The sequence below is a fragment of the Ruditapes philippinarum genome, unplaced genomic scaffold (assembly GCF_026571515.1).
Source record: "Ruditapes philippinarum isolate M1 unplaced genomic scaffold, ASM2657151v2 ctg10941_1_1_1_1, whole genome shotgun sequence".
NCBI lineage: Eukaryota > Metazoa > Mollusca > Bivalvia > Venerida > Veneridae > Ruditapes > Ruditapes philippinarum.
The window spans coordinates 6,042-19,354 of NW_026859441.1; the positions used below are offsets into that span (position 1 = coordinate 6,042).

Consider the following 13,313-nt stretch of genomic DNA (forward strand, 5'->3'; position numbering starts at 1 on the left):
GAAACCCTGACTTTTTCCAGTAATAACAAGTTTACAAGTTTATTTAATACTCAGTTCCTGAATAACATGACAATATGAGCTGTAACATATTTACATCATTAACAAATTACCTATAGAGGCATATATGTCATGCATAGACATATCTCGTATTTTCATGCACAAAATCCCTAAGTTATTGAAAATAATTCTCTTTATCATTCATAATGTTGGCTTTGTTTGAAACGCAATACAACTGGCTGGTTATTAAATATCAACTGTTAACTTCTAAATCATTGTGAACAGTGAACATATTTTGAGCCGCGTCATGACAAAACAAACGTAATGCGTTTGCGACCAGCATGGATCCAGACCAGCCTGCGCATCCGCGCAGTCTGATCAGGATCCATGCTGTTCGCTTTCAAACTCTATTACAAGTAGCGAAACTGATGGCGAACAGCATGGATCCTGATCAGACTGCACGGCTGGATACATGCTGGTCGCAAACGCACCATTTTAGTTTTGTCAAGGCACGCGCGGCTCAATTAGTTTTTACATTCATACAGTCTGAACAGGCTCTTTACTAGTTTGAAATGTGATATTCCAAAAATTAACTAATAATGGACAGTTCCAAAAATGAAAGCTGGACAAATACATTAAAGGCATTCAGCGAATAAAGAGGAACATTCAAAGTCAAAGGACTTGCGTCATACAAATCCCATGTTTCAAAAATCGCATGAAATAAATCTAGTTGTGCTTTTGAGACAAATTCAAATACTGATGGTATAACGCCTGTTCAATATTTAGTTTATTTATCGAGATAAAATCACACATTCGTAATTAACCATTTACGCCGACATTTTTTGGTGAAAAATCAAAAGGCTACATTTCTCTTGTGAATATCGTCAACAGTTACAATATGTGTAAAAATTAATTTTAGTGTGATGATTAAATATCAAAAAGAATATGTCTTTATTTCAGATACATGTTAGTGTAAAATGGATAAAAACCCCAACAAATTTAATTAATTAATCTCGATTACGTTTGTTCTCGGACACATTTGCTGATTTCATAAAACCATTAAAAAAACGTTCAGGGACTATTTGAACTACCTAATTACACACAATCCCTGTAACACATGTTTATTCTCTTGAGGAAGATATCAACGATTACTTCCCTTGTATTGAACAAACGTTAAGTTATATTAGATCCTAGTGCCTTTAAGAATAACTAATAACTAACTAATAAGCTGCATAGCTTGTTCCAAAATACATACTGTGAGATAATCTGATTAATGAATTTTAAATAGTGAACTAGTAAATGTATTTAAATTAGGTGATATCCTAACAGTCTTTAAATCGAGTAATTAAACTCACTCTCTTCAAATCATCTTTCCCATCCGGCTTTTCTGGCGTGTACTACAAACCGTTTCATAATCATTGCACATGATCAGTAGATGACATTAAATACTTTCGAGGTAATTGAATCAAAAATCAGGGTCAGAATGACGCTAAATGTAAAATCATTGACCAGTCAATAAGTTGTATAAATGACACTTTTACAGGATGGTGAAGTAGGGGCATCCATGTACTATAGCACATGTTTAGTTAATTAGGGAAATTCATATAAATGGTGTAACCTGATTGGTTATTTATCTTGTGGCCACGACTTAGTAACTCGTGGCCACGACTTAGCTATCTCGTGGCCACGACTTTGCAACTCGTGGCCACGACATAGTAACTCGTGGCCACGACATAGCTATATCGTGGCCACGACTTAGTAACTCGTGGCCACGACATAGTATCTCATGGCCACGACTTAGCTTTCTCGTGGCCACGACTTAGTAACTCGTGGTCACGACTTAGCTATTTCGTGGCCACGACTTAGTAACTCGTGGCGACGACATAGTATCTCGTACGCACGAGATAAATAAAAACACATACACATGTCACCTTTGTGACTAAACTTAGCAGTAAAACTTTAAACGTTTTTAAAATTATTAGCCAATCTTTGGTGCGTATATTATTTTTTGATATTCTAACGACGAGTAAACGGGGTGTTTACAAAGTAAAACCTGTCCGATTAGGAGCACTTTGCAGGGGCGCTGTGACGTAGTGTCCTACCATTGTTTAAGAGGCTATTGAATAATGCCTTGAAATTAACTAACTACTTTAAAGTCCTTGCACTGATATTTTAACATGCTCATGAATATTATATTATTAGATTGTAGTTGAAATGAAAGTATCTTATATTGTTAACTGACAATATTCTTGATAAAACAATTCACACATGTTAAAAGTTAAAATAAATATATAAACATCAAAAATGAAGTTTGACGAAATTTTAAAGATATACTATGCTCATCTTTGAGTAAAATATTTTAATCAAAGAAATTTGTTAAAACCTATGAAATCCTTACTGAATATGTCTAATTTGAATAATAAAACGAATTAACTATGTATTGGAAGTCGCGTTCCTTTCTACAGGACAAGTAAAGTTGGTATTTTCTTAAAAAAACTGCCAGTTTTTTTAACGACACTATATATTCATATTGTGACCACTTATAGTGTGTAGAGTTTTAAACATAAAATATCTACTTTGTGTGAAGTCAAAACATGTTTATTTTATATTTACAAAGAGACTGTGTAGCAATAACCAATAATTCCTAATATCAAATTTGAGCATAGTATATCTTTAACACAGATTGGAGAATTTGGAAAATACCAGAAAATAATTTTCTCGCTATTAGCGTTCCCGTGCATCAGTGTAGGAAGTTTCTGATGCTTATTGTCATACTATATACACCGGAACACAGGTAACCAGTTCAATACTTTACTTATAAAATCGTTAAAAACACTGCTATACTGTAAACACCGGAACACAGGTAGCCAGTTCAATACTTTATTAATAACACCGTTATAAACACTGCTTTACTGTATAAACCTGAACACAGGTAACCAGTTCAATACTTTATTAATAACACCGTTATAAACACTGCTTTACTGTATAAACCGGAACACAGGTAACCAGTTCATTACTTTACGAAACACACCGTTATTAACACTGCTATACTGTATACACCGGAACACATGTAACTAGTTTAATACTTTACTATTAACACCGGTACAAACACTGCTATACTGTATACACCGGAACACAGGTATCCATGTCATTATTTCACTAATAATGTCGTTACAAACACTGCTATACTGTGTATACCGGAACACAGGTAACCAGTTCAATACTTTACTTATAACACCGTCATAAACACTGCTATACTGTATACACCGGGACACAGGTAACCAGTTCACTACTTTACTTATAACAGCGTTATAAACACTGCTATACTGTATACACCGGAACACAGGTAACCAGTTCATTACTACACACACTGCTATACTGTATACACCGGAACACAGGTAGCCAGTTTATTACTACACATAATGCTTTACTGTATACAGCGGAACACAGGTAACCAGTTCAATACTTTACTGATAACACCGTTATAAACACTGCTATAATGTACATACACTGGAACACTGGAAACCAGTTCAATACTATACAAACTACATCCTTAGAAACACTGCTGTACTGTATACACTGGAACACTGGAAACTGTTATATGTAGTTTACACCAAAACACTGGTAACCAGTTCAAAACTTTACTTATTACACCGTTATAAACACTGCTATACTGTATACACCGGAACACGGGAAACCAGTTCAATACTTCACTAATAACTCTGTTATAAACACTGCTATACTGTTAACATCGGAACACAGGTAACAAGTTCAATACTTTACTAATTACAACGTTATAAACACTGTTATACTGTATACACCGGAACACAGGTAACCAGTCCAATACTGTCTTATGACACTGTTCATGGCACCGTCTTACTGTGTAACGTGGAACATAGTTAAATAGTTTAATACTTTACTTATTGCACTTTTGCATATACAGTCATACTTCTTACACCGGAACACAAATACATAAGGTTTAAGGTTTCGCGAATAACGGAGAATGTGAAATAATCGTCGCCATGATTTGTATATGTCCTCTGAAATACATCTACTGCAATACACTTATTCCAACTTTATGTGAAAAATAATATTATATTATTTGTATGATTAGAAGCGTTCAAAAAATGTTTGAATTAAATGCAAAATGAATATAAAATGTAAATTTTAATCGTGTTTGTGTACATTTGTTTACTTCTGTGTAAATAGGGGAGAAAATAACTTGAAATTTAAATGCATGGGCTAAATAAATGTCTGTTTGATTAATTAATTCAAAAGCATGTGCATATAGTGCTTTTTTAAAACATGCAGCGTAATCTAGACTCAATGATTTGAATAATAAATGTGTGAGCTGCATCATATGTTAACTTTTACAGAGGACTTTAGCACGATCTTCACGTTGAAGGTCGCACATAATATAAAATTTAAAAACATTGTTTAGAAGGATTTTTGAAGACATCTGCACATCAACAATAACCGCGTTAATAACACGGCTTCCCAAATTTAAAAGTCCAATAATATTTTTTAATTTATTAAACTTTACATATGTTTAATGTATACATGTAACTGCCGCATATATTTGAATATAAAAGCAATATTTGTCCGATTTTAATCGGAACAAAATAAAAAGAAATAGATTAAAGTCGATACATGACTGGAGCAGTACCTCCAGACGCTTGCAGAAATCATGATCACAAAATAGACAAATATCGTTTTATTCCCAATTATCAGCGACTGAGACTATGAGCTTTCCACCTTCTTCAAGCGAATTTATAGTCCTGGGTTAAAGTCCACCTGATGGTGTAACCTTCAGGAAATCGATGGCTTTTTTTGCAACGTATGAAAGAAACATGCGTAACTTTGACTGTGAGATTGAGTAGTCCATGCAGTGAATATCTTCAACAAGGTGTTTACTGCCAAATTCAGTGTACAAATACACTGCAATAATACAGTATTTCAAAGAAGTCTTCATAAACAATAAAATTGATATCAATGTAAAGATATGGAAGTGTTATTGGGCACAAAAGTACAAATTGTATTTTTTTTCATGATATTTTTCTATTCTTTTTTTTATCCCATGAAAATGACACTGAGGTCAGGGTAATGTATATATTTCAGATGTAAAATACCGTCCCTGTCAAACGACAGTTATGCAATTCAAAATGACTACCACCGGCGTCTTATCAATGAGACCATACCACTCTCTAGTGACCCGACGCAACCTTACGACAGATGCCATGTTTACGTCACAGACGGAAATTCATTACACGCGGCAAATGCGAGTCGCGTGATGTGCACGGAGTGGGTTTATGATAAAAGTGTGTTTACAAGTACGTTTACATCTCAGGTAATCATTCACAAAACTGATACAAACTGTAAAACAGTATAGAAAAATAATCATAGTGCCCTAAATAATAATAAGAATTTAAGTCGCTGCAAAAAGGCTAGGACCCAGAGCAACTTTCTTCGGTTGTTTAACAACTACCATGTCATAAATCCATTAATAGAACATTATTAAACATGTGTTTTTAAACTTTCTAAAGAATGAAGAAATTATTGATTTCTCAGGCATAATGCGTCTTTAAGAAAACCAATAAATATGATAAGATGTTAATACTTGATTATTGTCAATTCTTGACTAAGTGTAAGTATAAATTTAAACTCGCAAACAAGTGAAGTACAACGTGGATGACACGTGACTGGCACGTTTTACAAAAAGAGGTTTAACAGTGGGATTTTAAAATTACATGATATTATATTACTCTATATAATAAATGCATCACCAATGGCATATACAATAAATAAATAAATAAATAAATAAATAAATAAATGAATAAATGAATAAATGAATAAACGAATAAATGAATAAATAAATAAATTAATAAATTAATAAATAAACACCACATTTTTTGTAAATATATTAACAACATTATAATTGCTATAAATCTTATTTTACTCTTTTACTCCCCTTTCGATTTCAGATAAATTTAGTATGCAGGGATTCGTTGAAAACATCCCACATTATGATGTTTTTCTATTTTGGTCTGTTAGTTGGTGACTTAATACTCGGTATGCTGTCAGATTCGTAAGTCATTTTGCTATATAAACTCTTACGTTTTGAGTTCACATTCATTATACATGAGCAACTCCGATACATGGAACATTTTCTAATAAAGCTCCAAGCCGGGTTAGAGGTATCTGGCAGCTTCTGCTTATCAAACTCTAGAATCGTAGGTTCGAGTCTGTATAGATGCGAGTCTACATAGGTTCGAGGGGGTAAAGAAAAATTCGAGTTTATATATGTTCGAGTTTGTATATGGTCTTAAAATAGCACTGTTTGGTCAATGACGCTGATAAGTCAAGTGACAGAAATAAACTAAAATTATAAAATCTTTGACTATATTATAGATTTACAATATCACTTGACATAATCATTTTGGATGTTGATGACTTCATTGTTGTGTTATCTTACATTTATGTGCACGAAATATATTTGTTGTTTTTCTGGTATAGACTCGGTCGTCAAAAGAGTATGTATATAGCCCTGGTATTCCTGCTGATATCATCCGTGTCTGTGACCTTCACCCCAGAATTCTATTCGTTTGCTGTCCTGCAGTTTATAATTGGCGGAAGTGGTCATGGTGCCTTTGTTGCTGTCGCTGTCATAAGTGAGTATCAGTATTTCCATTTTGGTAGCAGTTTAGAAATTTATGTATATATGTAGTTAGTGCTACTTCCGCATTAAGAAAGCTTCATTATCAAGTATCTAAATTAACAATTGAAATGCCAAATTCTGAAACCATTTGTTCGGAAAATAGATATTTATAAGTGATATGGCATAAATAACGCGTCAATTAGAAATAAAAAACGACCGTGACCGTGTTGTAATGGTTAGGATATTGGACAGGCAATTCAGAGACCCGTGCTTCAATGTTTAAAGAGCATTGTTTCAAATTTTGACTAGATAAACTACTTTTTTTATTAAAAGGTATGGAAATGGTAGGAATATCTAAGAGAATATGGCCAGGCTTGTTTATTCCGGTATTATTCGCTGTTGGCGTCTGTTATGTGGCGTTGACAGGGTTTTTGGCGCGAAATTGGAAGTGGGTGAATCTTGCAAGCGCGATCCCGTGCATTCTCTATCTGTCATTCTGGTGGTAATAAATGCCATATTTCATATTGTAAAAAAGCCGAGTTATATTAAATATCATATTAAGGAGAAACATTTGTTCGACCGAACATATCGCTAAGTGTATTGTACCTTGTTTTTCCTTATGATTTATAATAAAAAAGCAAAATTAAATTTCAACTTGTTTTATGCATGCTAAAAAAATAAGAAGTTTTTTTTAAAAATTTGATTGTTTTAATCCCCGTTTCCTTTAGTTTTCTGTGTTAATTATTAAAGGGATGATTTGTTTATGATAAAAAATTATTTGGTTTGAAATTAATTTTTTAATAATGAGTTATTTTTTAAAAGGGGGGTTTAAATTTTTGTTTTTGGGGGTTTTTAAATTTTTTTGAAGTCTTTGAAATTTTTAAATTTTTTGAAAAAAGGTTTTATTTTTTTTAAAAGATTAAAATCGTTCATTGGGACAGGCAGGGAAGTGGATATATTTTCCTTTTTTGAAAAATTTTCCTTTAATGTTAATTTTTTTGACTTTTTTTTGACTCATATGGAAGCATGCAGATTAAAAAAGCCTTATGAAATTTTTCTTTTATTTTAAAATATCCTTAAAAAAAAATTTAAATAAAAACAATTTAAATTTTTTCCCGTGCTTTAAAAAGGTTCGTTCCAGAATCAAAACCCCGATGGCTTATCAAATAAAAGGAAAGGAAAAAAAAGAAGCTATAAAAATTTAAAAAAGAGAACAGCCAAGATTAAAAAAAGACATGTCCCGGAGGGACATTATGAAGTCAAAAATGACGTCGACGTTTAAAATGGGAGAAAGTTTTGGGGACGGGCTTTGCCCAAATCCGGGGGTTTTTTAAAAGAACACTTTTCCCGAGTTTTGGTGGGGATGGTGTTTAAAAAAAATTTAAAAATTTTCTAAAACCAAATTTAAACTTTTTTAAAAAAAATGTTTTTTAAAGATGTTTTTCTAAAAAAAAATTCTTTTTTATCTGTTTTTTATAATGTTATGCATGACAGAGTTTAAGCAATCTCATTCCGTAAAAACAAACGAAATAGGGCACGCAAATAGACGATTCTGAATAATTTATAAATGTATTATGGCAATTTATATTTGAAAAATACGTCATGAGTTTAACATTATGACAAGGTACGGACTGGTGATACCTCGAATTAAATTTGTTTGTAGCAAGCGACAAAATGTCGAAAGTCATTTACCTTAACCAGTTGCCATTATATATCTAAGTGAATCTTACACTTGGGGCATTTTAATTCATGAGCGTACATTATGTAACCCAATTGAACAGCGAACATGAACATTCTTCACATTCCCCATCACCGAATGCATGGCAATACGTCCATAAACGTCATTTTTGAAAATAACGTCAAAAGACGTTATTATATTACCATTGACGTAGAAAACATATATTTGTTTACCATTGCGATCATAAAAATGTATTAAAAGGTATCAAAATTTCATTAGTTTTTATAATTTCAGGGACCAAAATAAAAAATATCTTTTAAAAGTAAACACATGTATATCAATTAAAAGAAAGAATATATGACGTTAAGGATTTTTCCTCATGATGATGATAATACATTCTCAACTAGGGCGTCCTTATGTTATTATGTCATCACATTTGTTTTCATGACGTTTTAGGATGATTGTCAGTATGACGTATTATGGCATCACAATGAACGCTGGAAATATGGGCGGCAGCTTCTTTTTGAATTTCTTCCTGATGGGTTTTGCTGAATTACCAGGTATCCTAGTAGGAATGTTTATATTAGACCGGCTGGGCAGACGGTGGTCGAATGCTGGGAGTATGATATTAGGAGACGTGGCTTGTTTAGCTACTATACCAGTTGTTTTACTCGGAGGAGATGGTAAATCTGTTTAATAACTTTAATTCATCTACATAACTTTTTCGCTTATTTTCATATGGAGATTAAAAAATTTTGGAACTAATATCCGTCAGCTTAACTGAATAGGGAGAGCATCGGGGTTGTAATTTTCGTCCTCTGAGCTCAATAAGGTCGATTTTGTAATCCAAGCGGGACTGGTTCGATCCTTTTTTGTCAGTAATTACTGGTTAGTTATCCAGGAAAGAAAGTTAGGTGGACAGACCACTGAGAAATGGCAAAAATTAAGTTTTGGCATGAAAAACAAAACTAGACCTTTTTTCGACCATGACAAAGACATGTTTGGGGGAAAAATAAGGAAAACTAGAAGACATTTAAGACGTTAGATAAATTTGCTAAGACATTGCAAGTAGACAACAAAATGTATGATACTAGTACTATAAATGTTTCAATATCTAAAGATTATATGTTCACTTTCTTATCCCACATTCAACCTCCCCTTCACCCCCGAAAATGACTTGAGAAATACTGAATATACGGCTGTGGATTACATATAGATTGAGTGACTTAAGGAGTAAAATAATCAAATCAAATGCTTTCGAAAAAATATATGGAGGAATCGTTATTTGTATTGTTTTTTCCCCTCATTATTTGACCTACGAATAGTCAGATTTCTGTATTTATCAACATTGCAATATCCTCTTAATTAAACAATGTTCTACGACGAATCAGATTATAATTTTATAAGTGTTTTTTTTTTCGATTTCTTTTCAGAACTCCAACCATTAACCATCACTTTAGCGTTGATAGGCAAGGCGGCCTCAGCATCTGCATTTGGCATAATTTATATGTTCACAGCAGAGTTATCTCCAACTGTACTTAGGAACGCTGCAGTGGGTCTCTGCTCATGCGCAGCTCGTGTTGGAGCCATGTTGGCGCCATATATAGCTAAATCTGTAAGTATGTAAGTAATAGACATGCATACATGTAAGACTGACTTATTTTGTTTCTACAAATTTTGCTTTTAGACATAGTTTGGCAGAAATAAGACTTGTTGCTCGGTGTCACGTCATCACGTATATGTAGGAAATGACATCATCAAAAACAGCTTACCTTTGAGCTACCGGAAACCCGGTATAAGCAAAATTCAACATTTGCGTGACATGCTAAAATTTTAACTTTAGGAATTTAAGAATATTTGAACGATCTGACTTGATAAACTGTTTAATGTTTCAGTATTATAAGTAAACCTTAGCTGATTTAAACCATCCCTGAACCACAATCAACAATACTGCGGCAGTTGTCGTCATAATATAAACATTGATTAATAAATCTCTTTATTAATTGTTGCTGCAATACATTCACAGAAGTTAAAAAAACAACATATTAATGATGTTTCCAAGAATGAGGACAATATTTGTTACAACATTTAAGTAGAAAACGTTATTTAAATACTGTCGTATTGACATTATGAATCATTAATATTTCACCTTATTGTGACCAACAATTGAAATACGTCTCTATTGGTAAATGATTATAGTTTCCATTACTTCCCTTTGTTCCGCCATTTCAAATATGTTTCTTTAAACACAGGGTGAAATGATAGGAGGAAAATTTGGAACTATAGAACCATTGGTTATATTTGGTGCTCTATCAATTAGCGCCGGTTTGTTACTGTTGCTGTTGCCTGAAACACACAGACAAATACTTCCAGACACAATAGCTGAAGGGGAACAATTTGGAAGGTATCCTTTTCAAAATGTCAATTTTTTAACAAGCTCTCATCATGCATGACTGAGTATCTCATGAACGAGTTTGTGACATTAGGCGACAGAAAATGATAACTATATATAATCACAGTTCAAGAAGTTCGTGTATGTCTTGCAAGCTTGTTCGAGTAAATGTGCACCATGTCACGCAATAAAAGCACCTGCTACTTCCGATCGCTTGTCTTGAATCTTTCTTAAAAATAGGAAGTTGACTCGTTGAAACCACAGATAAAACCATTTAAAAGAGCGTAAAATAGTTTACATAATAATATTTTGCCCGTGAGAAACAGCTGTGATATTTATACATTACAAAACGTGACTAAACATTGTAATCTTCGTGTTCCGCTAGTGACATATAAATGTATATTTTCCTTTTAGCTCACCTTTCACAAAGTGACAATTCGTCCGGAGTCCGTCCTTCCGTCTTTTAACTTTTACTTTAAACGACACCTACTCATAAACCGCAAGCCGATTTCATTCCAACTTCACAGGAATGTTCCATGGGTGGTCACCTTTGAAAGTTGTTCAAAGAATTTAATTCCATGCAGAACTCTGGTTGCCATGCAGCCGAAAGAAAAAACTTAAATATCTTTTAAAAACCGAAAGAGCTTAAATATTTAGCATGAAACACATTCCAATGGTTGTCTACCAAGTTTCTTCAAATTAAAGCCGTGGGCTGAAATATTAAATTTCCATAGCAACCATTATTTTTTCATAGCAACCAGTACCTTTCCTTGGCAAACATGACTTTGCATAGCAACCACTAACTTTCCAAAGAAACCAATGACTTTCCTTAGCAACCACTGACTTTCATGACAACAGGTAACTTTACATTGAAACCAAATACTTCCATGGCAACAAGTGACTTCCCATAGCAACCACTGACTATCATAGCAACCATTGACTTCTATAGCAATCATTGACTTCCCATAGCAACCAGTGACATTCATAGCAAACAGTGACTTTCCATAGCAACCATTGATTTCAACAGCAAGCAGTGACTTTCCATAGCAACCATATGCTTCCATAACAACCAGCGACTTCCCATAGCAACCAGTTACTCACATAGCACGGACTTTCCATAACATCCAGTTACGTGTCATAGCACCATTGACTTTACATAGCAACCAGTGACCTTTGCCGCAACCATTGAATTTCTTTAGACACCATTGCCTTCCTAATTGACTTTCCATAGCAACTAGTGACTTTCATAGCAACCAGTGACTTTCTATAGCAACCATTGATTTCCACAGCAACCAGTGACTTTTTATAGCAACCATATACTTCCATAGTAACCAGCGACACCCATAGCAACCAGTTACTCACATGCCAAAGATTTTCCATAACATCCAGTTACTTGTCTTGTCATAGCACCATTGACTTTCCATAGCAACCAATGACCTTTATTGCAACCATTGACTTTCCATAGCCACCATTGCCTTTCTAAGCAACCACTGAATTTCAATAGCAACCATAGACTTCTAAAGCATTCTACAGCAACCATAGCAAACAGTGACTTCAAATAGCAATAAGTGACTCTCATAGCAACCATTGACTTTCCATAGCAACCATTTACTTTCCATAAGAACCATTGACTTTCCATATCAACTGCTTGCTTTCCATAACAACCATTGACTTCTATAGCAACCAATGACATCATAGCAGCCATTGACTTTTTTTTATAGCAAACCGTAAATTTCCATAGCAACCAGTGATTTACATAGCAATCATTAACTTTTTTACATGGCAACCAGTGACTTCATTTACTTTTCTTAGCAACGACCGAATCTACCATTGCATTTCATAGCATTAAGTGACTTCCAAGGAAACCACTGATTACAACCAGTGACTTCTTTAGTTACTTTTGTTTTCCCTTTGTAAAAGCAACCAGTAATGTTTTTACACATGCTTTATTTTAGATACAAATATGATATTTATGATATAGTTCAAGATTTAGATTTTGTATCTGCTTTCGCTTTTATAATTAGTTTACAATATTGATTGTTCATTGTCATTAAGATTATTTGTATTTAGGTGAGCAACATAGCCCTCTTGTTTACATTTATGTAAAATTTCAACACTTGTTAAAAAGTGGCAACAACACCTGGCATATCTTCAATACAGCGACAATTTTATATGTTTACTGTATATAAAAATCGGTTGTTTTTTATGTTCAATTTACAGCTGATATTCATATTATCATTTTTTTCCAGAAAAATGCAACCAAAAGAAAAAGAAGTTGCGATACCATTAACATCAAAAAGGAAGGATATGTTGTGAACGAAATATATAAATTAAAATATTTTTCAATTTTCAACTAATACATGTATTAATTGAAAGTACTTAACGTAACGTTTCAAAAGAAAACATAAAAGAATTGTTTCGTCAAAGTCACGTGGTACAACTACTTAAGTTTCATATTCTTTCCGAGATTATTAAGAGTAAATGGCGAGGTGATTCGAATGAACACCGAGAATGATCTCGTATTCATGTATTGTATATCATGTAAAGATAAGTTTTTCATTTTTGTTCGGATATAAAAATTAAAACAGTAA

General features: G+C 33.4%; 2 protein-coding genes across 2 annotated transcripts; both read left to right on the forward strand.

Annotated features, from left to right (window-relative positions):
- The first annotated feature begins 2,492 nt into the window (after positions 1–2,492).
- LOC132756533 (organic cation transporter protein-like) lies at positions 2,493–7,158 on the forward strand. The gene is made up of 5 exons (XM_060747625.1): positions 2,493–2,791; positions 5,116–5,344; positions 5,979–6,082; positions 6,511–6,665; positions 6,986–7,158. The coding sequence occupies exons 1-5, from the start codon at positions 2,757–2,759 to the stop codon at positions 7,156–7,158; spliced, it is 696 nt and encodes a 231-aa protein (XP_060603608.1). The 5' UTR covers positions 2,493–2,756.
- Positions 7,159–8,766: 1,608 nt separating this feature from the next.
- On the forward strand, positions 8,767–13,313 carry LOC132756534 (organic cation transporter protein-like). The gene is made up of 4 exons (XM_060747626.1): positions 8,767–9,013; positions 9,764–9,945; positions 10,583–10,734; positions 12,972–13,313. The coding sequence occupies exons 1-4, from the start codon at positions 8,788–8,790 to the stop codon at positions 13,036–13,038; spliced, it is 627 nt and encodes a 208-aa protein (XP_060603609.1). The 5' UTR covers positions 8,767–8,787; the 3' UTR covers positions 13,039–13,313.